Source organism: Myripristis murdjan, chromosome 4, assembly GCF_902150065.1.
Source record: "Myripristis murdjan chromosome 4, fMyrMur1.1, whole genome shotgun sequence".
Taxonomy (NCBI): domain Eukaryota; kingdom Metazoa; phylum Chordata; class Actinopteri; order Holocentriformes; family Holocentridae; genus Myripristis; species Myripristis murdjan.
This window is the reverse complement of record NC_043983.1, coordinates 23237055-23262320: the sequence shown is the minus strand read 5'-3', so window position 1 is coordinate 23262320 and position 25266 is coordinate 23237055. Positions and strand designations below refer to the sequence as shown.

The 25266-nt window shown below is 42.3% G+C and overlaps 2 protein-coding genes across 6 annotated transcripts in view; one reads left to right on the top strand and one right to left on the bottom strand.

Annotated features, from left to right (window-relative positions):
- Positions 1–983, top strand: part of mllt1a (MLLT1 super elongation complex subunit a) — a 19659-nt gene extending 18676 nt beyond the window's left edge. For all 4 annotated transcript variants that reach the window (XM_030049092.1, XM_030049090.1, XM_030049091.1 and 1 more), the window contains exon 12: positions 1–983. This exon is cut by the window's left edge and continues 3391 nt beyond it. The gene's annotated coding sequence lies outside the window, so the exon portion shown is untranslated.
- Positions 984–2605: 1622 nt separating this feature from the next.
- acsbg2 (acyl-CoA synthetase bubblegum family member 2) lies at positions 2606–24875 on the bottom strand. 2 transcript variants are annotated; one of them, XM_030049070.1, is made up of 15 exons: positions 24743–24875; positions 16989–17124; positions 16076–16191; positions 14385–14656; positions 12386–12474; positions 10900–11020; positions 10219–10299; positions 9715–9864; positions 8896–9072; positions 7963–8144; positions 7420–7662; positions 7096–7313; positions 6793–6932; positions 5316–5562; positions 2606–4355 (listed from the first exon to the last, which is right to left on the bottom strand). In XM_030049070.1, the coding sequence occupies exons 2-15, from the start codon at positions 17081–17083 to the stop codon at positions 4237–4239; spliced, it is 2250 nt and encodes a 749-aa protein (XP_029904930.1). In that variant the 5' UTR covers positions 17084–17124; positions 24743–24875; the 3' UTR covers positions 2606–4236. The 2 variants fall into 2 exon arrangements, with proteins under 2 accessions (XP_029904930.1, XP_029904929.1); XM_030049069.1 differs by lacking the exon at positions 24743–24875 and adding an exon at positions 21211–21347.
- Positions 24876–25266: the final 391 nt, after the last annotated feature.

The window sequence follows — 25266 nt, the reverse complement described above, 5'->3', positions numbered from 1 at the left end:
CCTGATGACAGCTGAGCACCAAGGAACAGGTGTCGGCGTGTTTGCTGGATGAGCTAAACATGTTGATATCATCCTCATCCTCTGCTTTCAGTAGGAATAACTGGACCAGCATGAGGACGTTGTAATCCACACTTTGGTTCAGGGAACTGAAAACTTGTTTGACTAAAAAAAAAAAGAAATTTGAGTATATTTTCCGTGTATGTCCAGATATGATTTGAGTGTTTCTTTTCTACTCAAAGTATTCGGCATTCAGCATTATATTCGTCTGTACTCTGTTGTTACACAGCCCCGACACAAAACTGTCATCTTCACTCAGCTTTCTCGTGTTATGATCCTTTGATCCTGAACAACACCGTAGGAAACACACCATAGGAAACAATACCAGGGCTGTGGGAGGGGAGCATTTCAACTCAGACTATATTATATATATAGTATATATATGTGTATAATAAAGCAAAGGTAGAATATCTGCTGTGTGGATCTTTAAAGTGGATGAGAAAAAAGCTAAATAAGCAGCAAATGGTTACAAGTAAGTGTTTCCTCTCCGAATGCTGTGAGGAATATGGGGATGGGGGGTGGGGTGGGGGGGCATGTGCAGATGGGACGTTTCCTGTGTCAGTGGTTGTCAAAATGTGTCTGTGACAGGGGACAGGGTTGCCTGTATTTATCAAGGTTTGATTTTTTTTTTTTTTTTTTTTTTTTTTTTTTTAAGTGGAGGAGAGGTTTGGAGTTGGGTTTGGGACTGGAAGGGGAGGGGGAGTCCAAAACGTGTTTCATCTATGTGGTCGATGCTACCATATTGGGCCGAACAAATGAACTGGATGGCAGAAGAACAATGCGATTTGGTATTTTTAAAAGCTTGGCATTACAATGCCACCATGTGGCCATACGATGCAAGTTGTTAACAAGGACAAAAAATGTTATTTTAATGTTATTTTTTATTTTGCAATCATATTATTAATAAAGTCATTGAGTACTGTCGTCCCCACGTGTCCCTTCTTTGACCTGCGACTGACCCAACGTGGAGGGTTCATGTGAGGTTCATATCAGGGTCACTGATGTCCTGCCGTCTGCGGGGTTAAAAGGACAAGCAGTGGGCCAGGCGATAATAGCCATGATGCATGGACAATCTATTGATGAAATGTCACTATTAGTACGGATGTTTACTGGCAATGGCCAATAAACAGGCAAAATAAATAGTGTGCTGTGACACTTCATGTTTAGCTCTGTGGCGAGAAAACATTGCTGGGATCCTCAGAGCTCTGCTGCATGACAACATCTCTGACTAAATGTGTTATTCTAGGTGACCAGCTCTGTTTTATGACACCATTTTGAATATCAATGCTATCAGCAGGATTGTTCAAGCTGCATGGACTTTAGACGGTATATAAACCGGTAAATATTGTTTTACACACAGATGGAAGCAACTAATTACATTTACTCATGTTAAAGTGAGTAATTTTATAGATTTTATAGATAGACATAGATTGTTGCTTGAATATTGTATGTCACTACATTTTAAATCATATCCAATACAGAGGACAAATGATCACTGACAGATTGTGGAACCTTTCACAATGAACGCTCAGTCAGCAAGCATGAGAAGAGGTATCTGCTTCTACTTGTTGTCATTTCCAAATTTCCAGTAAAAGGTGCACCATGAAAAACCAGAGATGGTTGATGGAAAAGCAGACCATGTAGACTCAACTGAGAAAAATGTGGAATAGCGCACAGAAATCTACATACAGGGTCCTCACTTCAATCAATCCTCAGCAATTTTGTCCAGTGCACCTTTAATTAAAAGCACGTTTGAACCTCTTATAACTGCGTGGAAAAGATCCCACTTAACAAAATTACTGTTTTGAAAACTCAGTAACTTTACATTCTAAATGAGCTACTTTTTACTTTTACTGCAGTAGATTTTTACAGCAGAACTTCTACTTAAGTAAAATATCAGTTTATTTAAAATACCAGCTTAATAATGTTAACCTGTGTTAACCTTGATATGAGGATGCACTGCACTAAATATTTATCCCTGTATGAGTCTAGGGAATCCAATGAGACAGACGAACTTGACATATAAGAGTATTGAACTTTTATTACACACAGACACACACACACACACACACAGAGAAGCTTCAGATTTCTGCAGACTCTGGGCAGAAACAGGTCTGCCAGCCTTTCCACGAGCAGTGGCATGCATATTTCCATCTCTCCACCCTGATAGGCTACACAACAAAAGCTTGTCATATTAGGGTCAGGTAAAACCAGTACTCTGTCTCTACGGTGTAGTGAGCTCCCACTCGTTTGTTGAAGGTTGGCGCTTCTGAAGAATTACGATTAACTTGATCTGAATGGCTCCCCTCTTAGTAAAGTTGCGAAATGTTGTAATTGAAGTATTGAACAAAGGATATCTTGATATTATGGTTTTATGAGGCTTTCTCCATATTATAAAAAAACATTAAAAGTTATTTAGCTGTTATAAAAGTAATTTTGTCACAGTGCTGACTGTCTATAAGAGAGGGAAGTCAAATAGTTGGAGAAAATATTTAGCAACAAGACAGCAAAGAGCTTGTCTACCCCAGACATACTGTGAAGTCTCACCGTCATTTCCCCATTTATTTATATATACACACACAAGTCCTAAATTACATGATCTGCCTCACTGGCTTTGTAGTGTTTATGCTGAACTTCAGCTGGTTTACCATACCCGCCTTCATTTTGCACTATGAAGATACAAACACATAAACTAGGCATATGTACAATCACTGCTGCTACATTTATACACATCAGCTCTTTGGATTGCAATAACAGGTTACATGTTCACCTTTTCCTTCAAGGTATTTTATTTCAGAATGTGAATATGCGTGAAATGTCGTCCATGAGGCACATGACGTTTGGTCATAGTACCGAAATTTTGAGCATTTTAAAAGTTGTGTCTGATGCATAGGTGCGGAAAAAGCAGCAATAAGGACCATTATAACACACCTGATATGTTTGCAATATAATCTAAGATCTACTTTATGTACACGTCCCATTCTAGTTATGCTTTCTCCCATCTATGCATGCAAAAATGACGCATAACAACTCTGGACTGATGATCATTTCAGACCCATATGATGATCACTCAACCAATAATAAAAAAAAAATGAATACAAGAGAAATGAAGCAGAAACATATTTACAGTATTTCACAAGATCACAGCAATTATACACATAGAATCGTTAGAAAACATTTCAAATAGGACCAGGCAAGTGTGTAGGCCGTATGTCAACACAAACAAAATCTGAATACAAACAGGACTTATGGTGTGTGTGTGTGCATTTATATGTATGCAAATGGCTTAAATGTCACTGTTTCAGTTTAACAAACAAACAAATTTTGGACTCAACTGAGAGAGAGTGTGGTTTTAGCCCAGATTTCAATTTATCTTTACAATTGCATTTAGCTTGGTCACTACTTACAGAGTCACTGCAGAACAGCTTCACAGAGTGTTTTGGACAGACCAACAACATAAATGACTTTAAAAAAATATAACAATAATAATAATGATAATAATGACGATAATAAACAATATTGATGAGGCCAGTAAATATCAGATGTGATCCCTAACTGCCATAGTGATTTCAGAACTATTTCATTTCTTCACATCTGAAGCTCATCTGGCCCAAGTAAAATGTTGACTTTGGCAAACTGAAACCAATAAATAAATAGCAACTAGTTCCTTAGTCCTAAATTCTACCTTGTCCTGTACACTTGTGTTTTTTGGATTCTGTCTCTTTGTCTCTCAAGTATTACAGTACAATAAACAATGACTTCATACACCTGTGGCTCCTTCATATATTGGATATTATGCTTCATTACAGTAACACAAATAAATAGTTGCAATCACCCTCTTCAAAATTTATAAAGCTATTTTACAATGGCTTCTTGTGGATTTTCCTTTGCTTTCTTTTTGTACAACACCCACAAATGTAAACAGAACCCAACAACCAAAAAAAAAAAAAAAAAAAAAAAAATTAACAAAACATTTTTTACAGAAGAGAAATGCGAACAGAGTGCAGCTGGCTGCATGAGGTGGAGTGTATCAGTGGAAAATGTATGTGTGTGTGTGTGTGTGTATTGTGTATGCATATGCGTGCATATCAGAAATAGAGTCCTGTCAGCATCAGGTCTTCCCTGGCGGCTCTCTGATCCCCTGTGCGGGCGGAGGGGACTTAACTGTCCCATGCAGCTCTATTTTGGAGGCAGGGGGTTGTCGGGGGTGCTGGGAGTCGCCACTTCCTTATAGAAGTTCTCAATCTGCTCTTTGTACATCTTCATGACCACCGGCCTCTTCAGCTTCATGGTAGGACCTGCGGACGGACACACAACCATTTAGTGTTTTTATACTAATTCTGACACTCATGGTTATATAAAAGCCATCTAATCCCAATTATTCCCATTCTTTGTGTCACACACGTGTACATTTACATTTGATATATGCAAGTTTCACAGAACCAGTCCACTTTACGATGGGCCAACATTGCAAACTACAGCACGGGCATGAGTATGGAAACCACAGGACAGTGTTAATAGTTAGACAGCGTTGATTCCCCATTCCGTAAGAAATATAATATAAATGATGATATGATGATAATATGACAATATAATGATTTGGTGTCCTCTTCTCCTGGTCTAGCTAAAGTTGTTCCTGTCCCTTTTCTCCATTTGAAAACTTCACACTTTCCCAGACCTCATTGTCATTCACCTCTTTCTATTTGCTACTTAACACAGACTCTCTTGGGAATAAGTAAGTAAAAGTGTTTTTTCTATATTCCTACTAGCTTTTATCGCACTTCACTTCCACTGTAACAGAGTCTCTAACAAGCCCAGCTCTCCAACCCATATTAAAATCACAACGACCCATACCTTTACCATTAAAAAAAAAAAAAAAAAAATCATACCCTTGTTTGGCTTTTATTGTCTTATTCCAGGGTCATCAAGTTATCCTATCTTACATTTTTTAGTAAAACTGATAAAATTAGCGCTGTACACTTAATATCATTAATTGGGTGTACTCTCACTTTCAACTAACTCAACAGTAATGCTTCAATGTTGCAATGAACAATAACAATAATAATAACAATAACTCAACAATTCCTCCATAGATTTTCAGCTGAAGTTTAACAGTATATTAGCATGAGAATGGCTGGGAGCTGGTTAGATGCTTTCAGGCTACACTCTTTTCCATAACTTCTCTGGTGATTTACTCAGGTTTAAATGTTTCTCTGTAATCTCCTACGCACCACGCCCAGTGTTCCCATCCTACTTACCCAGCTCTCCTCCCGTGATGGAGAAGTCCTGGTCTAGAACCACCCACTTCTGGATGCGCTGGGCGTTGGACGTGGCCTTCTCGTTGACACGGTTGATGCCCTCCTGAATGGCGGCGTGGATCGCACGGTCTCGGCCGCCGCAGATCTCAGAGACGCGTGTGGCACTGCTGCCCAGCTTCTTGCACAGCTCCACGGCCTCGGGCGTGAGCTCATCCTCCGGGGTGCCCGTCTCCCCGTTCACCTGGCTCTGGAGAAAAAGAAAACAAAATTTAAACAACACTCAACACAATTATTTTTCATTTACCAAAATGCCATTATTATTTCCTTGTCTGTGCAATATCTGTTTGGGCTTTACTACTTCCAAAAGTTTGAAGTGGAGTTTATGTTCCCTGTGCTGCAGTTTACCAAACAATCCACCAGGTGGCAATCTCTGACAAGAAACTGTATGAGTTTAAAGCGCTCATCTTTCCTCTTATGATAACTATCTCATTTTGCCATCAGCTGATGCCATGCGATCAGTTAAGACTTGTTAACATTTTATCTTTATTGCTTGTTATGTAATTACAGAAAGAAGTTACAACACCCAGAGTTGTGTGTATAAAATGCATGGATCAGATACAGTATCGCTAATCTCTTAGTCACGTCTCTGATATTGTCCACTGCATGATAACAACCTGTTGCATCCTCCTGCTCTTATCTTATCCACAGCATCCTCCCTGGTTTTCTTGCTGGCTCTTTACCCATGAATAGAGCAGACTTTACTGAGGTGTGAGGTCTGCCACAAGCATGCGGCAGAGGATTTTTCTACGCATGCAAACTCATTTAGACCCGGGGGGCAGATAAATGAGATAAATACATACAGGATACACACTCCAGTAGACCAGGATTTTTAATTCTGTTCTGCTGCTCAAATTTAAACTTTATCTTTTATATCTCAGTGAACCAAGTAAAAAGATTCTCTTTTCTCTTGCCCACTCGACAGGAAGGTCAGAGGTCAGGGTCAGCTACAGAGCAGATCAGGCAACAACCCAAATCATTTCTTTTTCTATGGCCTTCTATTTTTTCTTTTAGATCCATTTAGTAACGCAGTTCATGCGTTTTCTCTCTTCTATTGCCTTAACCCCTGATGATGTGCTGCCATGCATCAGTATTGGCAAAAAGAAGTGAACATCTTCTGCGTTAGGTTATCTGCCTCAAACATATTATATTTTCATGTTTCTGTCAACCCTTCTGACTTTTTTAACTTTGTATATACAATAATATTCATTCTTGCTTTCAGAGAGCTGCAGTGATCGTTTTATTAAAGAAAAAACTGAACTGACTGATGGCGAAATGTTCTTTATTTCAATTTTACTCCCTAGCTGCACCCATGAAGCTGTTAGGGAGTCAGTGTCTTTGCTCTAGGACACTTCAGCAGGGCAGATGATGGGGTCCTCTTTCTTACCTATTATTAAGATTTACTGTGACAAAGGCTTACCTTAATGGTGAGCAGCATGGACAGGAACTTCCTCTTGTCTCCGATCAGCATGGCGTTGCTGATGAGCGGCACGGCTTCCTTCACAGCATCCTCGATGGGCACAGGAGGTATGTTCTCTCCTCCTGCTGTGATGATTAGCTCTGCAATCACACACAAACACATGCACGGGTTAAGTAACTGAGTCGGAGAAACCGGAGCAGCAGTGTTTTGCTTCAGGACACTTCAGCAGAGCACTAGTTGTAAACAGCAATTCAAGATGAAAAATTACTGTCACTCCCACTGCTTGCACGTTGAGCCGCTTACCTTTGATTCGACCGGTGATGAAGAGGAATCCATTCTGGTCGTGTTTTCCCAAGTCACCGGAGTGCAGCCAGCCGTCGGAGTCCAGAGCCTCCTCTGTCTTGTCGGCCATGTTGAGATAACCCATGAAGACGTGACGACCCCAGAAACAGATCTCTCCGTTGCCCTCCTCGTCTGGGTTGTGCAGCTTCGTCTTGCACCCTGGAATCTCCTTCCCACAGCTGCAGGGAGATTTTTGTTATTATTCAGAGGGAGTGTATTGGAGTATTGATTATTGCATAAGCCTGTCAATGGCTGTCAGTGTACGGATGGGAGGAAAGCAGGTACCTGGTGAGCCTGAAGGCGTCGGGCAGGGAGATGGTGTGAGGTCCGGTGCTCTCGCTCATGCCGTACAGCTCGTACACAGGAATGTCCAGGCTGAGGAAGAACTCCAGGGTGTCTTTGGTGATGGGGGCGGCGCCTGTGTAGCACTTGTTGCAACGGTCCAGGCCCAGGGCTTTGCGCACCTTTTTGAACACCAGCTTCTTGGCCACGCGATAGTTCAGAGGTGTGCGCCCGACTGCTCCGTTTCTGAGATGTGAGAAAAGGGAGTTAGACATCGTGCAGGGCGAGGTGATTTCTCCTAACGTCTCCAGCAGCGACGAGGAAAACAATGTCAACATGTAAGAGTGAAGTACAATCAGAAGAAATACGAGTTGGGAGAGACAGCTGTAAACATCTGTATGCTTCAGACGCTTTTGTTAAACTGAATAAAAAGTTAGGTAAGCAACGCTAAGTGTGATTTGGTCTGGAGGGGATGTATAACCAAATCATCAAACAGGAATAGTCACCACTAAAGAAATTAACCATAAAAAAAAAACTTGCACATACTGGCTCATTTTGGTGAGATTAGTCTGCAGTCCAACATCTTTGGCCCATGCGGCAACTTTCCTACGCACAGTGGAGGACTTGGCGCTGACAGACTTCATTTTCTCCTGCATCTTCTCCCAGACTCGCGGCACGCCCATGAAGGCCGTGGGACGCACCTCCTTCAAGGTGTTTACCAGAGAGCCCTGAGACGACAAAACAGACAGAGGACTATAAATACCAGCAGCCTTTGTTTTTAAAATAAACACCGCACACACATAAAACGGATGAACATGTGTGCATGCACGTGTGTGTGTGGATAACTGGTAGGGCCATGAACATTTGCAGCTGCAACGTGACACAACGACTCAGAGTGAAACTTGGAAAATCCTTGCTTCATAAAGAGACTACTGTTAAGACCCAACACATACCCTTCTTTTATAGCCTTCTTTTATTCCTGTAAAACATCCACGTGTCCCCCTCAGGTTATCCACATCACTTGTTATAAAGAGGCTTTTCTCAATCTGTCTCCTAATTAGATTTCACGCAATTTGTGATAGTCAGTGGGTGAAAAGGATGATGATGATGATCCAGATGATAACATAGCCTGTGATCAAATGGCCGCTGAGGGATAACTCAGCATGTCAGTCACATTTTGAACCACAGGAAAGCACTTGGACATTCCTAGTAAAGGACATGTTGCAGAGAAATCACTTGACGGGTGGGTGGTTTTATGTGTTGCACTTTAGTGAGAGCTGATGATGTGCTCTAGTCTCTCCTACAGTGCAGACACCAGTATGCATGGACACTGTACAAACTGCTTCTTCCATTTATGACAAACTTTTTTTAAAAAAAAAATTAGAACTTACTTCAGGGCTCTGGACTAAAAAATGGACTACAAGTTAGTGGTGTTCATGTTTGTATATTCTACACACACAGACAAACACCACGCCTCACCTTGAGGGCGTCTGGTTGGGCGAAGTAGGTGGCCCCTCCGACCTTCATGGTGACCCAGATGTCCACCATCTGAGCCGCAATGTGGCTGAGCGGCAGGTAGCTGACCACACACTCCTGAGCCTGCGTGGCCTCTGTCAGGCGCACATGGCGGCTGATGGCGAAAGCTGTCCATGTCAGCTGCAGGGAGGGAAAGAGGACAGAGGTTAAGGCTCTGTTTTTCATATTTGAATGTAAACCTGCAGAGGAACAAAAAGGAAAAAAATTCCCCACACACTTAATGTCACATATAATGAAAAGTTATTTTTTTATAGTGACCACTGGAATGCCGTATATGACCACTGTATTATTAGACGGGGCTCTCAATCAAAGGTGTTTCATAATTTTATAACTTATCAAAGTGTTGTTTGATAAGTTATAAAATCAAGTATCAAACAAAAAGTCTCTTTTATTTTGGTCAGACCCATGGGTGTAGCACATTACCCGGCCTGCTGTTTAAAAAGGATTAAAGCTAAATTATAAGCCTGTTAAATGCTTTGGCTTCACAAGGAACTAAAAATCGGCAGCATATTAGAGTTACGGTCATATTACTTGCTTGAGGTATTTTGCTGATTCATGTCTCAAGAAACCTCTTAGAAACCACTTGTGTAAATATGTTGATCGGTGCTGCAGTCTGCCTCGCTGCATCGTCCATATCAATCAACTGCATCTGCACCTTTCCCGCAGTGCAAGCTCTCAGTTAAAATGCACCCTCCTCACAGTGCTGGAAATCAGACAGTGCGGTCTTCTCAAAGGTAGACACACTTGGCTCAGGTAACTTACATTGTCATGGCTGAGCATGACTCCTTTGGGCTGGCCTGTGGTTCCTGAGGTGTAGATGAGCGTGCAGCACTGGTTGGGCTTCTGGCTGGCAATGATCTCATCGAGAGGAGCGTCCGGCTCGTCACGTCCAAGCTCCATGAACTCTTCCCACTGTGGTACACAAAAGAAAATAATATGAGAAGAAAGTAAACTCTTGACTGAGTGACTCTTTACCTAACCAACACTGGAGGTACAATATTCGTTTAGGAATCAAGAATACAATACAAAAGTGTCATAATGAAGGATACTGAACACTGCAGGTCTGGACAAAAAAAGTCATGCACATCTACTGCTTCATCCTGATGGAAGTGGCTAAACTGAAATAGTCTGGACTAATTTAGTCCTAAGACTAGTCTAAGAAACCACAACTAATCTGTGCTCAATAACTCAAGATGTAACCTAGAAACAAAAAAAGCCTTCTCATTTATGTAATGTGTTTCTGTGCAAAGCAGTGTGTGTCCTTACTGTGTAAACATTTGGCCTCTTTTCTTTTAGCGCATCTTTGTACTGGACAATGGCTTTCAAGTGTGGCAGCTGGTCTTGAATCTGTGGAAAATTGTCAACAAACACACATTGCATTTTATGATTATTACATAGACACTGCACAATTAAGCCTATGAAAGTCCAAAAGTCAACTGTCACCCTGGTGATTTCTATGGTTCAGTACCAATGCAGCTGAGATGTTTTATGACCCCCCCAAAAAATAGGACTAATGGTGTAATGTTGGAAGTATTGCTTACAATCTAGAACATGAACTTGACATCTGAGTTTCTCCACCTGTTCTATAGCCATGTATGGCTCTTTATCAAGGATAATCTAATAAAGCTTCTCATTTTCACACTTAGAAGCAATAAATGAAACAACAAAAGCAAAACCTTAGATCCTCAATGACAACAGGGAAGAAAAACATGAAAAACTTATTATGGACAGGAAAAAAAAGGGAGAAACCTTAGAGAGCAGCTCCCTCTTTCAGGGCAGTCATAAATGCAATGGGCACCAAGAATGCCAAAAAAACACAATAGAATGTATAAAAATGCTTGCATGAATGCTTGGATCAGGATGGTGACACCTGCCATTTTCCATTTTTCTGAGCAAGAACAACAGCGTTGAACCAATTGAATTTCAAAGCAACCATTCTGAGCTCACCTGGAGAATCTTCTGCAGCTGTTTGTGGTTCTCGACAACAAGAACGTTGGCCTTGCAGTTCTCTGCTACATACTGGCATGCCTCGGGAGAGTTGGTGGTGTAGATGCCCACTGCAAAACCACTGCAACAGACAGGAGGAAGTCAGACCGAGGGGACAGTGTTCAATCACCATCATCCTGCAGCAGTTTTTCTTGAATGTTACCGGTACTGATGCAACTATTTATTGTGCTGTTTTGGGAGAGTTCCTATGAAAAAACATGCTGTGAATCCTGAAGAAGAAAGGTGGTTGACAGCAGGCTGTACGTCAATGAAACGAGCAAGTGGGAACCTCCCATTAGAGATATTTAATTGAAACTCATCCACTAAACCTCCAACAATAGTGAGACTTGGCATTCCGCATCCACCCACAACATACCTGCTCTGAATGCTGGTCAGACCTTCTTGTCTGAACTGTCTGTATCTACACTTTAATTTCACTACAGTTTCAGCAACAACTAGCTAAGGGGATGCTTTCACCACATGTATAGCAGATGTTTTGGAAGAGAGAAGTGAAGAGTGTGTAGGAATTCCCTCACAATGGTAGTTCGGAGTTACAACAAACTACAGCAATCAAGTATGACTTCTAGTGTACAAACTGGCAAAACGCCACATGGCAGACACAACACTCGATTCAATTGTTCTTTTGCTCCTGCAAAATGTCCTGCTTGACTTGACTCTTGTGTTATGCTGATCAAAGAAATCTACGACAGTTTCTCTCATCAGGACGGGTTTGACGGCATGGCAGAAAAAGTGGTTTCAATACATTCCTATTGTAATGCATCAGCAGCGAGCAGAGAGTGGGTGTGGGAGCCTGTGGAGTAATTCACATATCAGTTGTGTTGTGGGTGCTCTCAGCAGCACAGCCTTTTCACAAGACATTCATACTGCGCTGACTCGTTTCATTCTTGTTGCCAGCAGCGAGTGAATGGGTAAAAAAAAACCACTGCAGCACAGCTCAAATTCGACACACAGTGTGAAAAAGCAAGCGATTACGACTGATGCCACATGACAGATGTTTGATGCCATAGCTCAGTTGTGGGATCACGGGGCAAAGCCGGCCTTGTCTAATTAGTGGATGAAATTCTTAATTCGTTCCACAGTACTGGCCTCCAAAATGGAGTCAATTATGTTCTCAGTATTCTGTTTTATAATGCTACAAGTTTGACTGATGCTGGGCCCACTCAAACTCATGATATTATAAAACCCCTCTGATAAAAACTACCACAAAGTCATGTGTTACAGACTGGTCTGTCAATTGCTCTGGTCGACCAGCGTAGTGTTCTGCCTTACTCATATTTCAGGTCTTGGACTGCACTACCCCGTTATGGAAGACATGCACACTTGTTCGCACATGCAACCGGAAAATTAGGAGCGGACAGGCGGACATTCTGCTCATCCCTGAAAGCTGCACAAACAAAATCATAAACAGACACCAGCGGACACTCACCCTGCCAAAATGGCACCGATGTCAGAGATGAACCACTCAGAGGAGTTGAAGCCCAGGATGCCGACGCCGTGGTAGCGCTCCAGACCAAGCTGCAGAAAGGGAGCAAATGTCCATACATCTGTTAATTTTCTGTGGTCATTTATTCCAATCAGGGTCACAAGGGGGCTAAAGCCTTTCCCAGCATGCACAAGGTGAAAGGAAACACCAGGGACAGGCCAGTGATAAATAAATGACTTATGTAGTTCAATATGATAAATAATATTTGGATGTACTGGTAATATAATATATCTGGAACAGTGTTCTACCTCCATTTAGTTCATGTTCTTTAGCAGCTCTTGCTCAAGCACATTTATTGCCATTGATTGCACTGGCTGTTGCAGGGATTGAAGCATGGATCATCCGGAGATGGGACCATCTCTCATTTATTTATTTATTTATTTATTTATTTATTTAATTCCTCTTTTCAAAACCCAGACATTTCCATATTTTTGTAGTTGGGAGTCTTTGTCTCAGTGGTGAAAAGGCCTCTACAGAGAGATCACAGCACAGGTTTGCTTGAAGCCCATTTCCTCCACAGCCGGTTACTATGGCAACAGATATTCAGCAAAACAGGCCTTAGACCAAGTTTAAAACACAGCCGAGCTTTTTAAATAACTCATGAAGTCTTTTCATAACTGCAGTTGGAACCGCATGAGGTGTGATATCTGAACCGCGGTTTGTGCTGGTTGGAAAGGAAATAGAATGCTGCCGCTGACCAAAACTGCGCATGTCCTAAATGAGAGCGCGTGTGAAAATGAAGACACCGCCGCCACCTGACACCACGAACCTAAGCATCATGTGCTTAGTGACGGAAACAACAGTGGGCGAAAGGTTACCGGGCCGCTGTGTGTTTGAGAGTCTGTGTGTGAGGGCATCAGGTTCAAGGTAGTTTGGTTGTGTACGGGCAGACGTGTGAGAAAGTTTGTCAAGTGTGTGTGTCTGTTCAAACATGCCCCCACCCCACCCCACCCCACTGAGTATCAGTCAGGCTTTCTAGTCCCCATGCTGACAAACAGTGTGTTGGGTTTCACAATAAACAATCGCGTGCCCTGTCCTGTATGTACAGCTGAGGCTTGCCCTGAGCTGCCCCGCTGTCCGGCTGGCCCGCCTACATGGCTGACATTTCGGTCTCACACTGCTGCACTGTGTCGTGTGCCGCGGAGACTGACCTGCCAAAAATCAAACCCACTGGCACGAGGTGAAAAAAAAAATGACAACAGAACTTGACTGTTTATACCGAAGAGGAAATCTTTGACCTTTTGAAACTAGAGAGTGGCCGCTCAGAGGGAATGACGAAACAGGTGCATGTCTCTGTGAAGAGTACATACACTCGTCACTTTTCACATTTTGTACAGGTAGATTTGGTGATTTGTTGTTGTGAAGTTGCCCCGAGGAGATTATCTAATGCTATGCCGGGTGATAGAAGGTTTTACAATCTTAAACTTGGCTAATCCAGAACTGTCAAGGACTTTTTTTTTTTTTTTAAACCACTCCTGATGGTTTATCACCCACTTTATCACCGACGACATAAGCTGATAAGCTGCGTTCTTGTTATTCCATGCAATCAATCAGAGATGCATCTGAAATTTGCATTTGGATTTCAGACATTCAGCACAAATCACTTTCATATAAGCTACACAACAATCACAGTCTGTGTTGTATTTTCTGGCTGAGGATGCTGAGGTTGAATATCTGTAGAGACATTTGCACCACAGACAAGGAAATCAACAATGACTACAACAAGCGCAGAGATGGGTATGTAATATAATGGCATTCCTAAGCATGGATTTAAAAACTGGATAAACTGGAATATTTTATTATTTATTCTGCGTCACAAGAGCATGCTATCATCTCTCACACAGAAAAACAGAATTGTGCAGTCAGCATTGTGAACATTTTTCTCTCTCCTTCTTCTTAAAGAGCCTTTGTTGGCATCTCTTTGTCTCCGCCTTGACATTACCTTGAGGAAGCTCTTGGCTGCGGTGCGGCAGGCCTGGTAGTAGTCCCTGTAGTTAAGGATCTTCTGCTGCTCGCCCTCCTTCCAGCTCAAAGCGGTGCAGTCGCCGAAACGCTCCACAGCTGAGGTGAACATCTGATGTATGGTCAAAGGGGTCTCGGCAGCCAGGCCTGACTCCCCCATCCTCAGCTTCACTTCCCCATTGCCCTGGGACGTCCACAGGCCAGGCTCCCCGGCTGCAGGCACTGACAGAGAGTCTGGGCGCCGGGCATTTACTGGAAGAGAATGGGAATAAGATTTATTAGATTTCTGTTTGTTTTATCAAATTATTGCAAGTAAAACAATGGGGAAAAAATGTGCTCATTTTGCGCTTATGTTCACAGGCGATTGCCAGTAATGGTGGAGCAGCAACAGAAAAAAAAAGTGTGTCAGGGTGGCCCAGAGACATAGCGTACTGGGTTAGAGAAGAGGAAGTCAAGTCTATATGCGGGAATGTGTGAGTTAAAACCAGATATACTCGGCATGGCAACCCGAGAACTTGGTATTTACAGACAGTTGTTGTCAGTACAAGTCAGATCACATTATTCCATCAGATGTCTTGCTGTATCTTGCTTAAAGAAACATTCACAAAATGCAATGAAATGCAAGAAAATGCAAGAAAATGTGCAGAACCAAATTTACAAATGCAACCTCTGTTAACTCTAATTTTTATGTGAGCTGCACATAATTTTTTTTTTTTTTTTTTAAGTATTGGAGGTGCCATTCCCCTGGCACTGTATTACAGCAGCCACAGGCCACAGAGCGAGCCGAATCTTGGACCTTGGCGAGAGATATATGTAATCTCTTGAAGAAAGGAAATTGAGTAACTATAACATCAACCAAAATGTCACGGTTCACCGTACAGCCAAAGTGTAGTTATGATAAGGGGAGCACGGAGGATAACAGCTTTTATTTGAATCAGTTATGAAAGTGTTAGGTAAGGGCACAGCTCCTTTCCTCTGGTATGTTTACATCTAACACTAAAAAACCTGTCAAATACGGAGAAAACAGCGCAGTGTCGCCGTCAAGCCTGTCAAATAAGGACAAAGAAAAGAGTGGTGCGGTCATATAACCCTACAGTCAGCACAATCCTCCTTTCATTATCATGTACGGAGGGCTATTCATGAAACCAACAAAGCGGAAGTAGCAAAATTAGTCTTAAAACGCTAACCAGGTTCCCGGCACCAGTGACTAAGAGAGGAAAGAATGTCATAGTCGAAGGCAGACTGAGGGCAGGAAAAGGAAAGTCAAGCCATCCTGCCAAAGAATGTGCAGTTCACTCACTTCCGTTTGTCCCAGTTCTTCATGGAAAAAATCCACAAGGAAAAAGCGATTAGCAAACACTGACCTCAGCAAATAGAAACCTGTTGAGCCACAGAGTCGATATCCAACAAGAGAATATAATACGCAGTAAAGGTTGGGTTTTGCTTCTTCCTCTTTTTGTCTTATCTCAGATCAGTGCCTGCCCATGACCAATGACTTTCTGATAGGGGTATTTTTCTCTGCATCAGCCTTGGTAATGTTAGAGTTTAGGGAGGGACAAAGCAAGTGCAAACAGCAGCCTGATGTCCATTTTCCCTGTCAAATTTGAACAAGGTGCCTGTGTTTGCGTATCAGTGTGTGTGTTTGTGTGACTGTGTTTATTCGTCTCTCACCTGTCTGTGTATTTGGGAGCTGTTCATTAGGAATCTCTGTCTTGGCGTTGGTGACTTCATCATGTGCACCAGTGTCCTCTTCCCTGTCCCCGGTTGACTCTTCTTCTGAGGACTCACTGAAGAATGGGCAAAGCCACGTCACCACACACACACACAAACACACACACACACACACACACACAAGTAAGCATATTGCCTGGCCTACAGTAGGGAATAACCCAGAGCAACAACTTTTTCTTGCACTGAGTCATTGGGGGAATAAAATAAACAGCCTGTGGTCATACAGGTACTTTTGTCACACGCTTCCCCCCCAATGTGTATATTTTATGTCAGATTTCATAATAATAATAATAAAAAAAAAAACATAACTGATGAAGCAGAGTAAGAAAGACTATTATGAATGTTGTTGGCAACTGAACCATATATTTACACAAAATGACACTGACATACAGTATTTACTGCAAATTATAGTGGTGTCTAGTGATGCCACGACCAATATTTAATTTAGTGCCAAGTCAATGCCACAATTTGCATGGTTTCTTTGAACTGGCTAATGTTTAAACCAAGATTTTAAATAAAAAAAGGTGTGTGCTGAATGGAAGGTTTTTGTCGTGGTACTGAATCGGGTATTGAGAAATCATGGAATTTCACTTGGTATCAACTACCAATACTCTGATATCATGATTTGTCACATCACTATAGTGTCCGGTGTGTGCTCTGGGATATTTGGCTGCCATCTGCATACTGCACTTCCCATCAACCCACATTCAGACTCCGGTGAAGCACAATACTGCTCCAACAGCCTACTTCTACATGCTCTGGTCATCAGTTCTCAATGTAGCAATACTAAATCCTCCAACAGCAACAGATATAAGCTAGAGGTTTTGTGGTGTGTTGGTGCGTGTGGACATACTTGGCGGTATCCACGGCGACGTCGTCGAGGGAGGCCACGCAGTCCCCGGCAGCGCAGGACGACTGCAGGAAGCCACCGTCTCTGGGAGGTTCCATCACCACGGCTGCAGGTGTGTCGGCGGGCTCACACACAGTCACTGAGGAAGGATAAAGAGATTTTCAGCACAGTTCATCATCAAAGCTGCCAAAATCTTATTTACCAAATGCATTTCTTATGCATGGAATCTGACTTGGTGATACGACTGGATGACATATTGATATCATACCGATATTGTTGGGGACTTTGGATAGTGTTATGGTGTAAGTGTCGTCTTTTCATGGGTTTAAAGGTTGCATTACTGTGAAGGGATGCAATTTCTGAACTTGTTAGACTATTAAAGCTGTTTTTTAAGTTCCCTCTACTTGCCTGGTCATCATATCCACATTACTACTGAGAGTTTATCATAAATATTTTGCTTTTAAGCATCAACAGTCATCCCCATCATCCCCAGCAAAGTTGCAGATGATGGCTAGGGGTACTACACACACATAATTATGCGGGGAATGATTCAGGCAGCGTTCTACAAGATCATTTAAAAAAAAAAAAAACAAAAAAAAAAAAAAACACACACATCTTGCTCATCTCACCTACTGACCACACACTGACACTGACAACAACATGTGACTGCCAATGGCTCCCAAGCACCCACAGGACTCACACCAGAGTGTTGCTGGCTCCAAGTCAAAGGGCACAGACTGAACATCACATGCCAGTCTTTCTCCTTGGATTTGTTTTTAACTGCAGTCATTGGAGATAATTATGGTTGCTGGTTTGGTTCTTGTTTTTTGCTTGGAGTGCAAGTTTAGTCAATCCGTACAAAGCTGCTGTTGTTTTGAAAGCTAGTTTACTGTCACAAAATTCAAAATAAGTGCCTAACCACCACTGAATGACTGTAAGTGAAGGGGAAGACTGCAACACACACACACACACACACACACACCTGGCAGGAGATCACTCAGGAGACTTGTTGGGTTTTAGCTACCACTTGCTCATTGTTTTTCATAGCTTTCAAAATTTGAGTCAGTGAACCGATGCTGTCTTCTATAACACAGAGCAGCTCTTTTGAGAAAAATGTGGTAGTATGGCAGCAGTGTGAGCACTTCCCAATTCAAGTAAGCCCACAGCTTGTGATGAGACAGGTCTTGCTACAGATGACACCATCTCGCTAAAGAGTCTTTTTCAAGACCTTAAATAAATCTTTATGTGTAAGATGATCAGCCCAGAGTGAGGTTTATTTCAAAGAGAGTAAGACAGGCGTAAATAATAAGCCTCTTCTACCTTCTATCACAGGAACTGCATGGATCCCTTCAGAACAATAAACCATCACCATGAAATGCACGCCTCCAGCACGCCCCCCGTTTGCCCTCCTCTATAGTAAATGCACAGGCCTGGGCTGCTGTTCGCCTGTTTATCTAAGAGGGCTGAAAATACATACCAATGTGCTCATCTGCTATTGTAGCAGTAGCCTATCATGTCTCTCCACTCAGGACAATGGCGTAGGGGCAAGTGGAAAGAAAACACAAGGGTCCACAAGGGAGCACTAACAAGAATATTTTCCATCAATCTGAGGGGTTTGAAACCTTCAGCTGCATATGCAAGTGGGAAAACTGGTAAATGAAATAATCAGCCAAAATGAACAGAGTAGTGCGGGTTCAAGCGCCACAAAAAAAAAAAAAAAAAAAAAAAATGCAGGAGGAAAAACCATCAGCATTCTTGAAATGCTGATCATTTGAGCAATCTAATCAAAGCTTCATGAGAACATAAATTGTGACCACCATAAAGGCTGTCTCTACCTCAGTACTGGCCCCGGAGAGGCAGGCAACTAGTTAACCCTGACAAGTCTGCAGTTTGTCACTGATTCCTGCAAAGCCCTTGATGCCCTCTTAGCCAAGAAGACAGATGCCACTAAATGACCTCACCGCTTCTCATATGCACACATACAAGGCTGCCATTTCATTCTCCCCTCTTCCACCCACTGCAGCTGCAGATTCCTCAAGGACACAGGCACACAGCTGTGGGTTGATTCTGGATTACGAGCGGTCTTGAGGGGATGGGGAGAGGAGAAGGTGGGGACAGATCTGGGATGAACTGGGGCAGGGATGGGGCAGACATAAGAAACCCCCTCCCCCCTTTTAAAAGGCTAAATGTGCTCATTCATTGTTATATGTTTTGGTCATCGAGCCTAGGGGTCGAGGTGTGGGCGGTGCTGGAGGGTGGGGCTGTCGGGGGTGTGCAGGGACGAGGGGGTTGACACTGATCACAAGACAAGCCTCCGTCACTTGGATGCTCCAATGTGCGTAATGAGAGACAGGCTATATTTGGGACTGGCTGGAAACAACCTTTACTCTTCACTCCGCTCCTTTTTCTCTCCATCCTTCCTCCCTTTTTTGTCTGGGCACTCTCAATCTGTTTTGGTCTGATGGGCCGACGTCACATGAGCCCACCAAGGTTAGATCAATGAGGCTCGAGCTGTGCGGTTCTGATTTTAGCTCCGATGTGACAACCTGCGACCACGTCTGCATCACACATCTCGTCAGCGCATTGACGTTATCAGTCATTTGGTGAGTTGCTGGTTGTTAAACTGGGGGAGATTTCCAACGGGAAACATTTATCTAAAAATCTATAGGTTCAAGTGGAAAACATGAATAATTTATGCCAGGTCAAGCACACAGTCATGCCATTAAAATTAAAATCTGCCTGTTGTGCCATATCATGCTTTTCAGTGCTGACAAATCCCATTTCATCTGATACTGGTTTGATCCCATGACACTGATACCAACCACAGGGATGTTTGTCAATGATCGAAACCAGTGTCTCCTGGGAGCACTTCATTAATATTTCTTCCTGTCCAGAGAGACGGGAACGGTGTTTTGCATCCCTCTTTGCCTGCCTGCCTGCCTGCCTGCCTGGAGTTTCCCCGTCATGGGCCAGCACAAAACTGCCCACGATGAGCTGTCTGATGGATTTAGCACTGCGCAAGCTGACATCACGATACCAACTGGCTGCTGCATCCGTGCAATCAAGAGAGGATTAGGATCTTTACGGCACAGTCTTGTGTAGACACAGCTGCTCAGTGATTATGTTCATTTGAAAAGGAAAACTCAACAGTTGGAAAGACCAGAATATTAAAATCTTGTACGTTTAAGTATGTTTTCTAAAAGTTTCCCGGTGATTTCTCGTTATTAAAGAAATTAGGCGACTGTAGCAACCAAAACCACCTGCCAAAAACTGTGTGTCTGTCTAAAATTAAACAAGGGACTTCCCTCCTTTAGCCAACACAATACCACCACGCCCCAAACTACGGTTAGGCTAATCTCTTGTCAAAGGGAGCAGCACCCCCCACCCCCCCCACTCCAAAAACACACACACACACACACACACCACACACGTTTCTCTCTCTTCTTGTCTTTCTGTATGCATACAAGACTGCGATCAGCTCCACGTTACCACCTGAACCTGTTTGTGTGGTTTTAAGCATAATAACTGGAATTAAATGGATTCCTATCAATTCATTCTCTGTCTGAGGGGGCCAGCTGCTGCCTGTGACCAGCCCTCGTGCAGTTTACCTCAAGGCTTTAGGTTCAGCATCCTCACTGCAGTCAACAATTCCTCCCTTAACATTTTTACCCTTGTTTTGTTCACAAATTTTTGTCAGCCTCTCCAATTGAGAAGGTTTCAGCATCCCTTCACCTGCCGTCTGAGATATAAAAACATATTTGTGGTTGAATTCCACCCTGGTTGTCAAACACCAGCACTCCCACATGTCAGGGAGAGGATGATGGGCTGATGTATTTCACCAGCCAGTCCTCCCTTTAAAATCTGGAGATTCTGTATGTCTGGGAGTTGGGTTCATCCTTGTCATAATGACAAGAAGAGATCAACTAAATTTTTATCACGCTTAAGAGTAATGTGAAGAAAAGCCAATGGAAAGCCAAGGAAATCACACCAGGATAAACTAAGAGAAATAACTGAACCATACAGGAAAAAAAAATAAAACAATCACAGAATTTTATACTTAAAATACACCTGCATTTGATATTTCTAAAGAGATCATCATCATCATCATTCATCTAATACAGCTGCTTCCTTAATGAAGTGATCTGCATATACGAGGAAGCTCAACATGAAAAAGATTCATCCTGCTATATTGAAATAAAAATTTAAATTGTGCTGAAATACTTACATTGCATTGTTGAAAGCTAGATTTTGCCCAGGCTTTTTTTTTTTTTTTTTTTTTTTTAAAGCAGGTTCTCTGAAATCCCCCTTTCTGTGAATTCAGTTTCAGCTTCTAGACGCAGCCTCTCCTACTATGTCTACAACTTGTGTAGCCTATCATTCAATTTCAAACCCCGGCCGGCTCGGCTGGTCCCTCCTCCTGAAACCCCACCCAGGAACGCCAGCCTGCTTCCTCCAGACACACTTCCCCCGCTACAAACCCCAAGCCATCTGATTGGCTCAAACTGCTCACACCACAAGACCCATCTTCCATATAAGGCCACTCAAACCAAATGAGTGCAGGTGGGGGTAGTGGCTTTAAGACACACACATACACTCTTCTCCACAGATGATGCTATGAAACCCAAACCCATCCCCCTCGCAAAGATATATACACACACACTTCCGCACACACAGTCACACGATGCAGCTATGCCGATCGGGGTTACTACAGGACAAACCTGGGGGTTGTGTGCATAGGTTTACAAGCCGTGTTTGCAAAAGCAATTGCAGTTGTGCTGGCTTGGTTATATGACTTTCCACTGTGGCTGAGGTCATGCAAATGACACAGAGCAGGAAGACACCCATATCCTCTTGACCTACATTACGGACAAAAACTATAAATCGAGATAGCAGATGAGTGAATCTCCCTTAATTTTAATCTGCTGCAAAACACTAATTCAAATGACACACAGCAGTATACTTGTATGCACACTGTATACATCTATGCACACTGTTTTTTGCACATTGTATATTTAGTCCTCTGATGTCATTTTTTAATCTGTGGATACTGCTGGAAAATGTGAATTTCCTTCAGGATGAATAAAGTATCTATCTATCTATCTATCTATCTATCTATCTATCTATCTATCTATCTATCTATCTAATTCGTCAAAGCTGTACTCTTCTTTGCTCTGTGCTGGAGCTTCGAGTCAAATCTCAGCATAACTCTGATTAAACACTGCATCACTGATGTATTTATTTAATTAAAATCAATGCTTTCTCTCACTGAGCAACCTGACAGGAGGCTATTCTATGTCTATGGCTTCACTGACAGACTGAATTGCATCAGGGTTCGTGTCGTGACAGTATCACTCACTTAAAAAAAACAACCTTGAAAGCCTACTTTAAGAACTCCCGCTCAAAACTTTGTGGTTGTACCTTACAGTCAGCCCAATTATTTGACAAGCCACTCCTGTACTTCTAGTTCTTTTGAGGCATGTCCTGGTGCAGGGTCACAGTGAAACTGAAGCAAAGGGGTGAAAACTGACATGGGCTGAGAGGAGAAAGCGTTATTTTGACCCCTTATTAACGTGGCTCTGTGAAGGCAGGGGCACCAGACAGCTGTTAATTGGGGTCCTCGAACCTGCAGCATATGAAAAAAGGGAGGAGGAAAGCAGCTTTCCTTTTGCCATGACGGCAAAACTGAGAGTGAGTCACAAGATGGGAACCAGTAACTATGAAGACACCTCAACTTTTAAACACCGGCGGCAATAGTTAATCCCAGTGCAACGCAGTAGATTAAACTGACGTGTAACTTCCTCACAATTTCCCCCCACACTTCCCCATCGACAGTTCAACAGTTGAAGAGAGGGAAACAGGAAACATGCAAATTTCCCACCCCAGATACCACAAGTAAAAAAGCAAGGTACAAAAGCAAAAACGAAAGCATGTAAAAAGCACCTCAAATTTGCTGAGGAGTTTGGAATAAAAAGGTAAATTTATACACGTGAGATTGTGGTAAAATGACTAAATGATTTATTTATTTGTTGTTGTTGTTTTGTTTGTTTTTTGGCCATGGGCTACTCACTGAAAAATAATTACATAAGATGACTAAAACAAGACATGTTAACAGATAAGTTTTGCCAACACATAGGAAATTACTGAATCATGACAGTAAAAAAAAACGCTTTGCACGCCAACAACTGAGCATGTTTTAATAAGGAAATATTATTTGAGAAATCACACCGCGGAGATGATGTGTGTCTTGATGACTGTGATTACTGGAGTAGTAAGTGGCCTTCTTTTGAAAGTCAAACTAACTCACGTGTGTAGATGCTCACATCAGAACACACAATTTGTTTGCCTTCCCTCTTCTCTATAGCAAGATCACTCTCAGCCAATTGCATGGAGAGACAGAGCTACCACACCACGGCGTCACATGACACACTGAGACCGGAGGAGCCCTGTTGCGCATGCGCAAACCCTGCACGCTGCGGGCTGCGGTGATGCACCCATCATCGGGGTTACTATCGGTCAATGACATCATTCTCCCGGCTTCAGACACTCTGCTGATGTGTTACAGCAACGTGTCGACTTTTACCATGATGTACCATCTCGACTTGTGCTGGTAATGATAATAATAATAATAATAATAATAATAATAATAATAATAATAATGCAGATTTTTTTTTTAAGCTAAATCATTAATCGACATTATTTGATTATCGACATGGCTATACATGTTTTAAGTTTTTGCATAATATTTTAGAACATACTGCGAAACATACCCCTGTCTGATTTTGTTCTTCATGATGTGGAAAGTCCTGGGACTCTTTATGCAAATGTTTAACTGAAGTTAAACCGACACAAACCATGATCCTCAAACACAGAAACCGACCTCTCAGGTTTCAGCGGCAAATACTGCCCAGAGTGAACTGTGAGAGTAAACGACATTATACAGCCATCAGCGTTACCGGTTCACTAAACTACAACTGGTTTAATTAACAGTATCCAAGATCTTTGTTGGCAAAAAGGTTATACCAAAGATGCTTGACTTCTGTGTCAATCGCCTCAGAAAAAAAAGCACGACTTCCGGTGGATCTTTTCAAAATAAAGCCATCACTGAACTCGGAGCAATGGAACAGGTGCGGACATAAACGCGCCAGATGTTAAACGAATTTCATTGTTTGCAGCTCGGATGATTTCAGTCACATTTTCCAAACCTACACTGTTTTCTGACCAGTATCTAGTCAGCCACAATTAATAAATGGTTTGACAACGGCCAAATATTCAAAATTGCATCCTTACCACTGACTTTTGAGTGATATAAAATAGCATACACATTTGAAAACACGTGGGGGGGCGAACCTCTACCAAAATGTGCCTAGAAACACAACACATAAATGTAGGACTATTTAGCCAAATGCTACAAAACTCGAAAGATAAACTACATGAGTTGGAAAGATCGACTAACTTGAAAAAAGTCCATTTAAAACCACGACTAAATCTACGACAGATAAACAGCTTCACAACAATAACTGCGGCGACTCGATACTTAAAATGTTGGAATATTTCTTACTAAGGTTTTTTTCATTCATAAGATCTGTAGTAATCTGAAGCGTGGCACTATTAAGAAAGCCCTGTTTTTGATTTGCTTAAACAAAAACGTGAGAGCATGACTGAGAGCAAAGTTAGCCCAAACAGACGCAGCTGGCGGATTAATGTTGTCCTGCTATTGAGTAAACATCATTAAATGAATGAATGCTGAGAAGACTTACCACCAGCAGAAGCTTCTTGCTCTTTTGGCAGCAATCCTGAGTCAGCCAAGTCAGCAGCTTCACTTATGAGCAGCTACTTTCACCGGTGGGTTGGGCTGAAGGTGGCAGTTTAACAGACTGAAGTGAGGAGACGTGGACTGAGCCCACTGTTGAATTTACAACACTAAATCTGATGGCATGTCTAACATCCTGAATCATTTTCATTCAGAGGGAAAAAGAGAAAGTGAGAGAGAAGGGGGGGGGGAATTTTGTTCAGGGCAATGCTGTGCCACACAAAAAAGGAAAATACTTCTTTTCAAGGGCCAGGGCACCTTCCAAATCATGAGGAGTAACAACAAACATAGCCTGTTACTTGAGGAAGATTATTTTTCACAAGGTTTACAAATACACATAGGTATGGATCCATGTCATTTGCAATGGAGGCTGCTTATCTTGGAAATGTGTACCCTATGCAACTTCACAAATTATATATGTGAATTTGCATTTGTTGTTTTGTTTATGCAACTGTTCACAACACATAGACA

What these genes read in the sequence shown, in the direction of transcription:
- acsbg2 (XM_030049069.1), bottom strand. An exon ending in AATCTCACCAAAATGAGCCA is followed by an intron (nt 7,663 to 7,962) that starts GTATGTGCAAGT and finishes CTCACATCTCAG; the next exon opens with AAACGGAGCAGTCGGGCGCA. An exon ending in GACGCCTTCAGGCTCACCAG is followed by an intron (nt 7,314 to 7,419) that starts GTACCTGCTTTC and finishes ATCTCCCTGCAG; the next exon opens with CTGTGGGAAGGAGATTCCAG.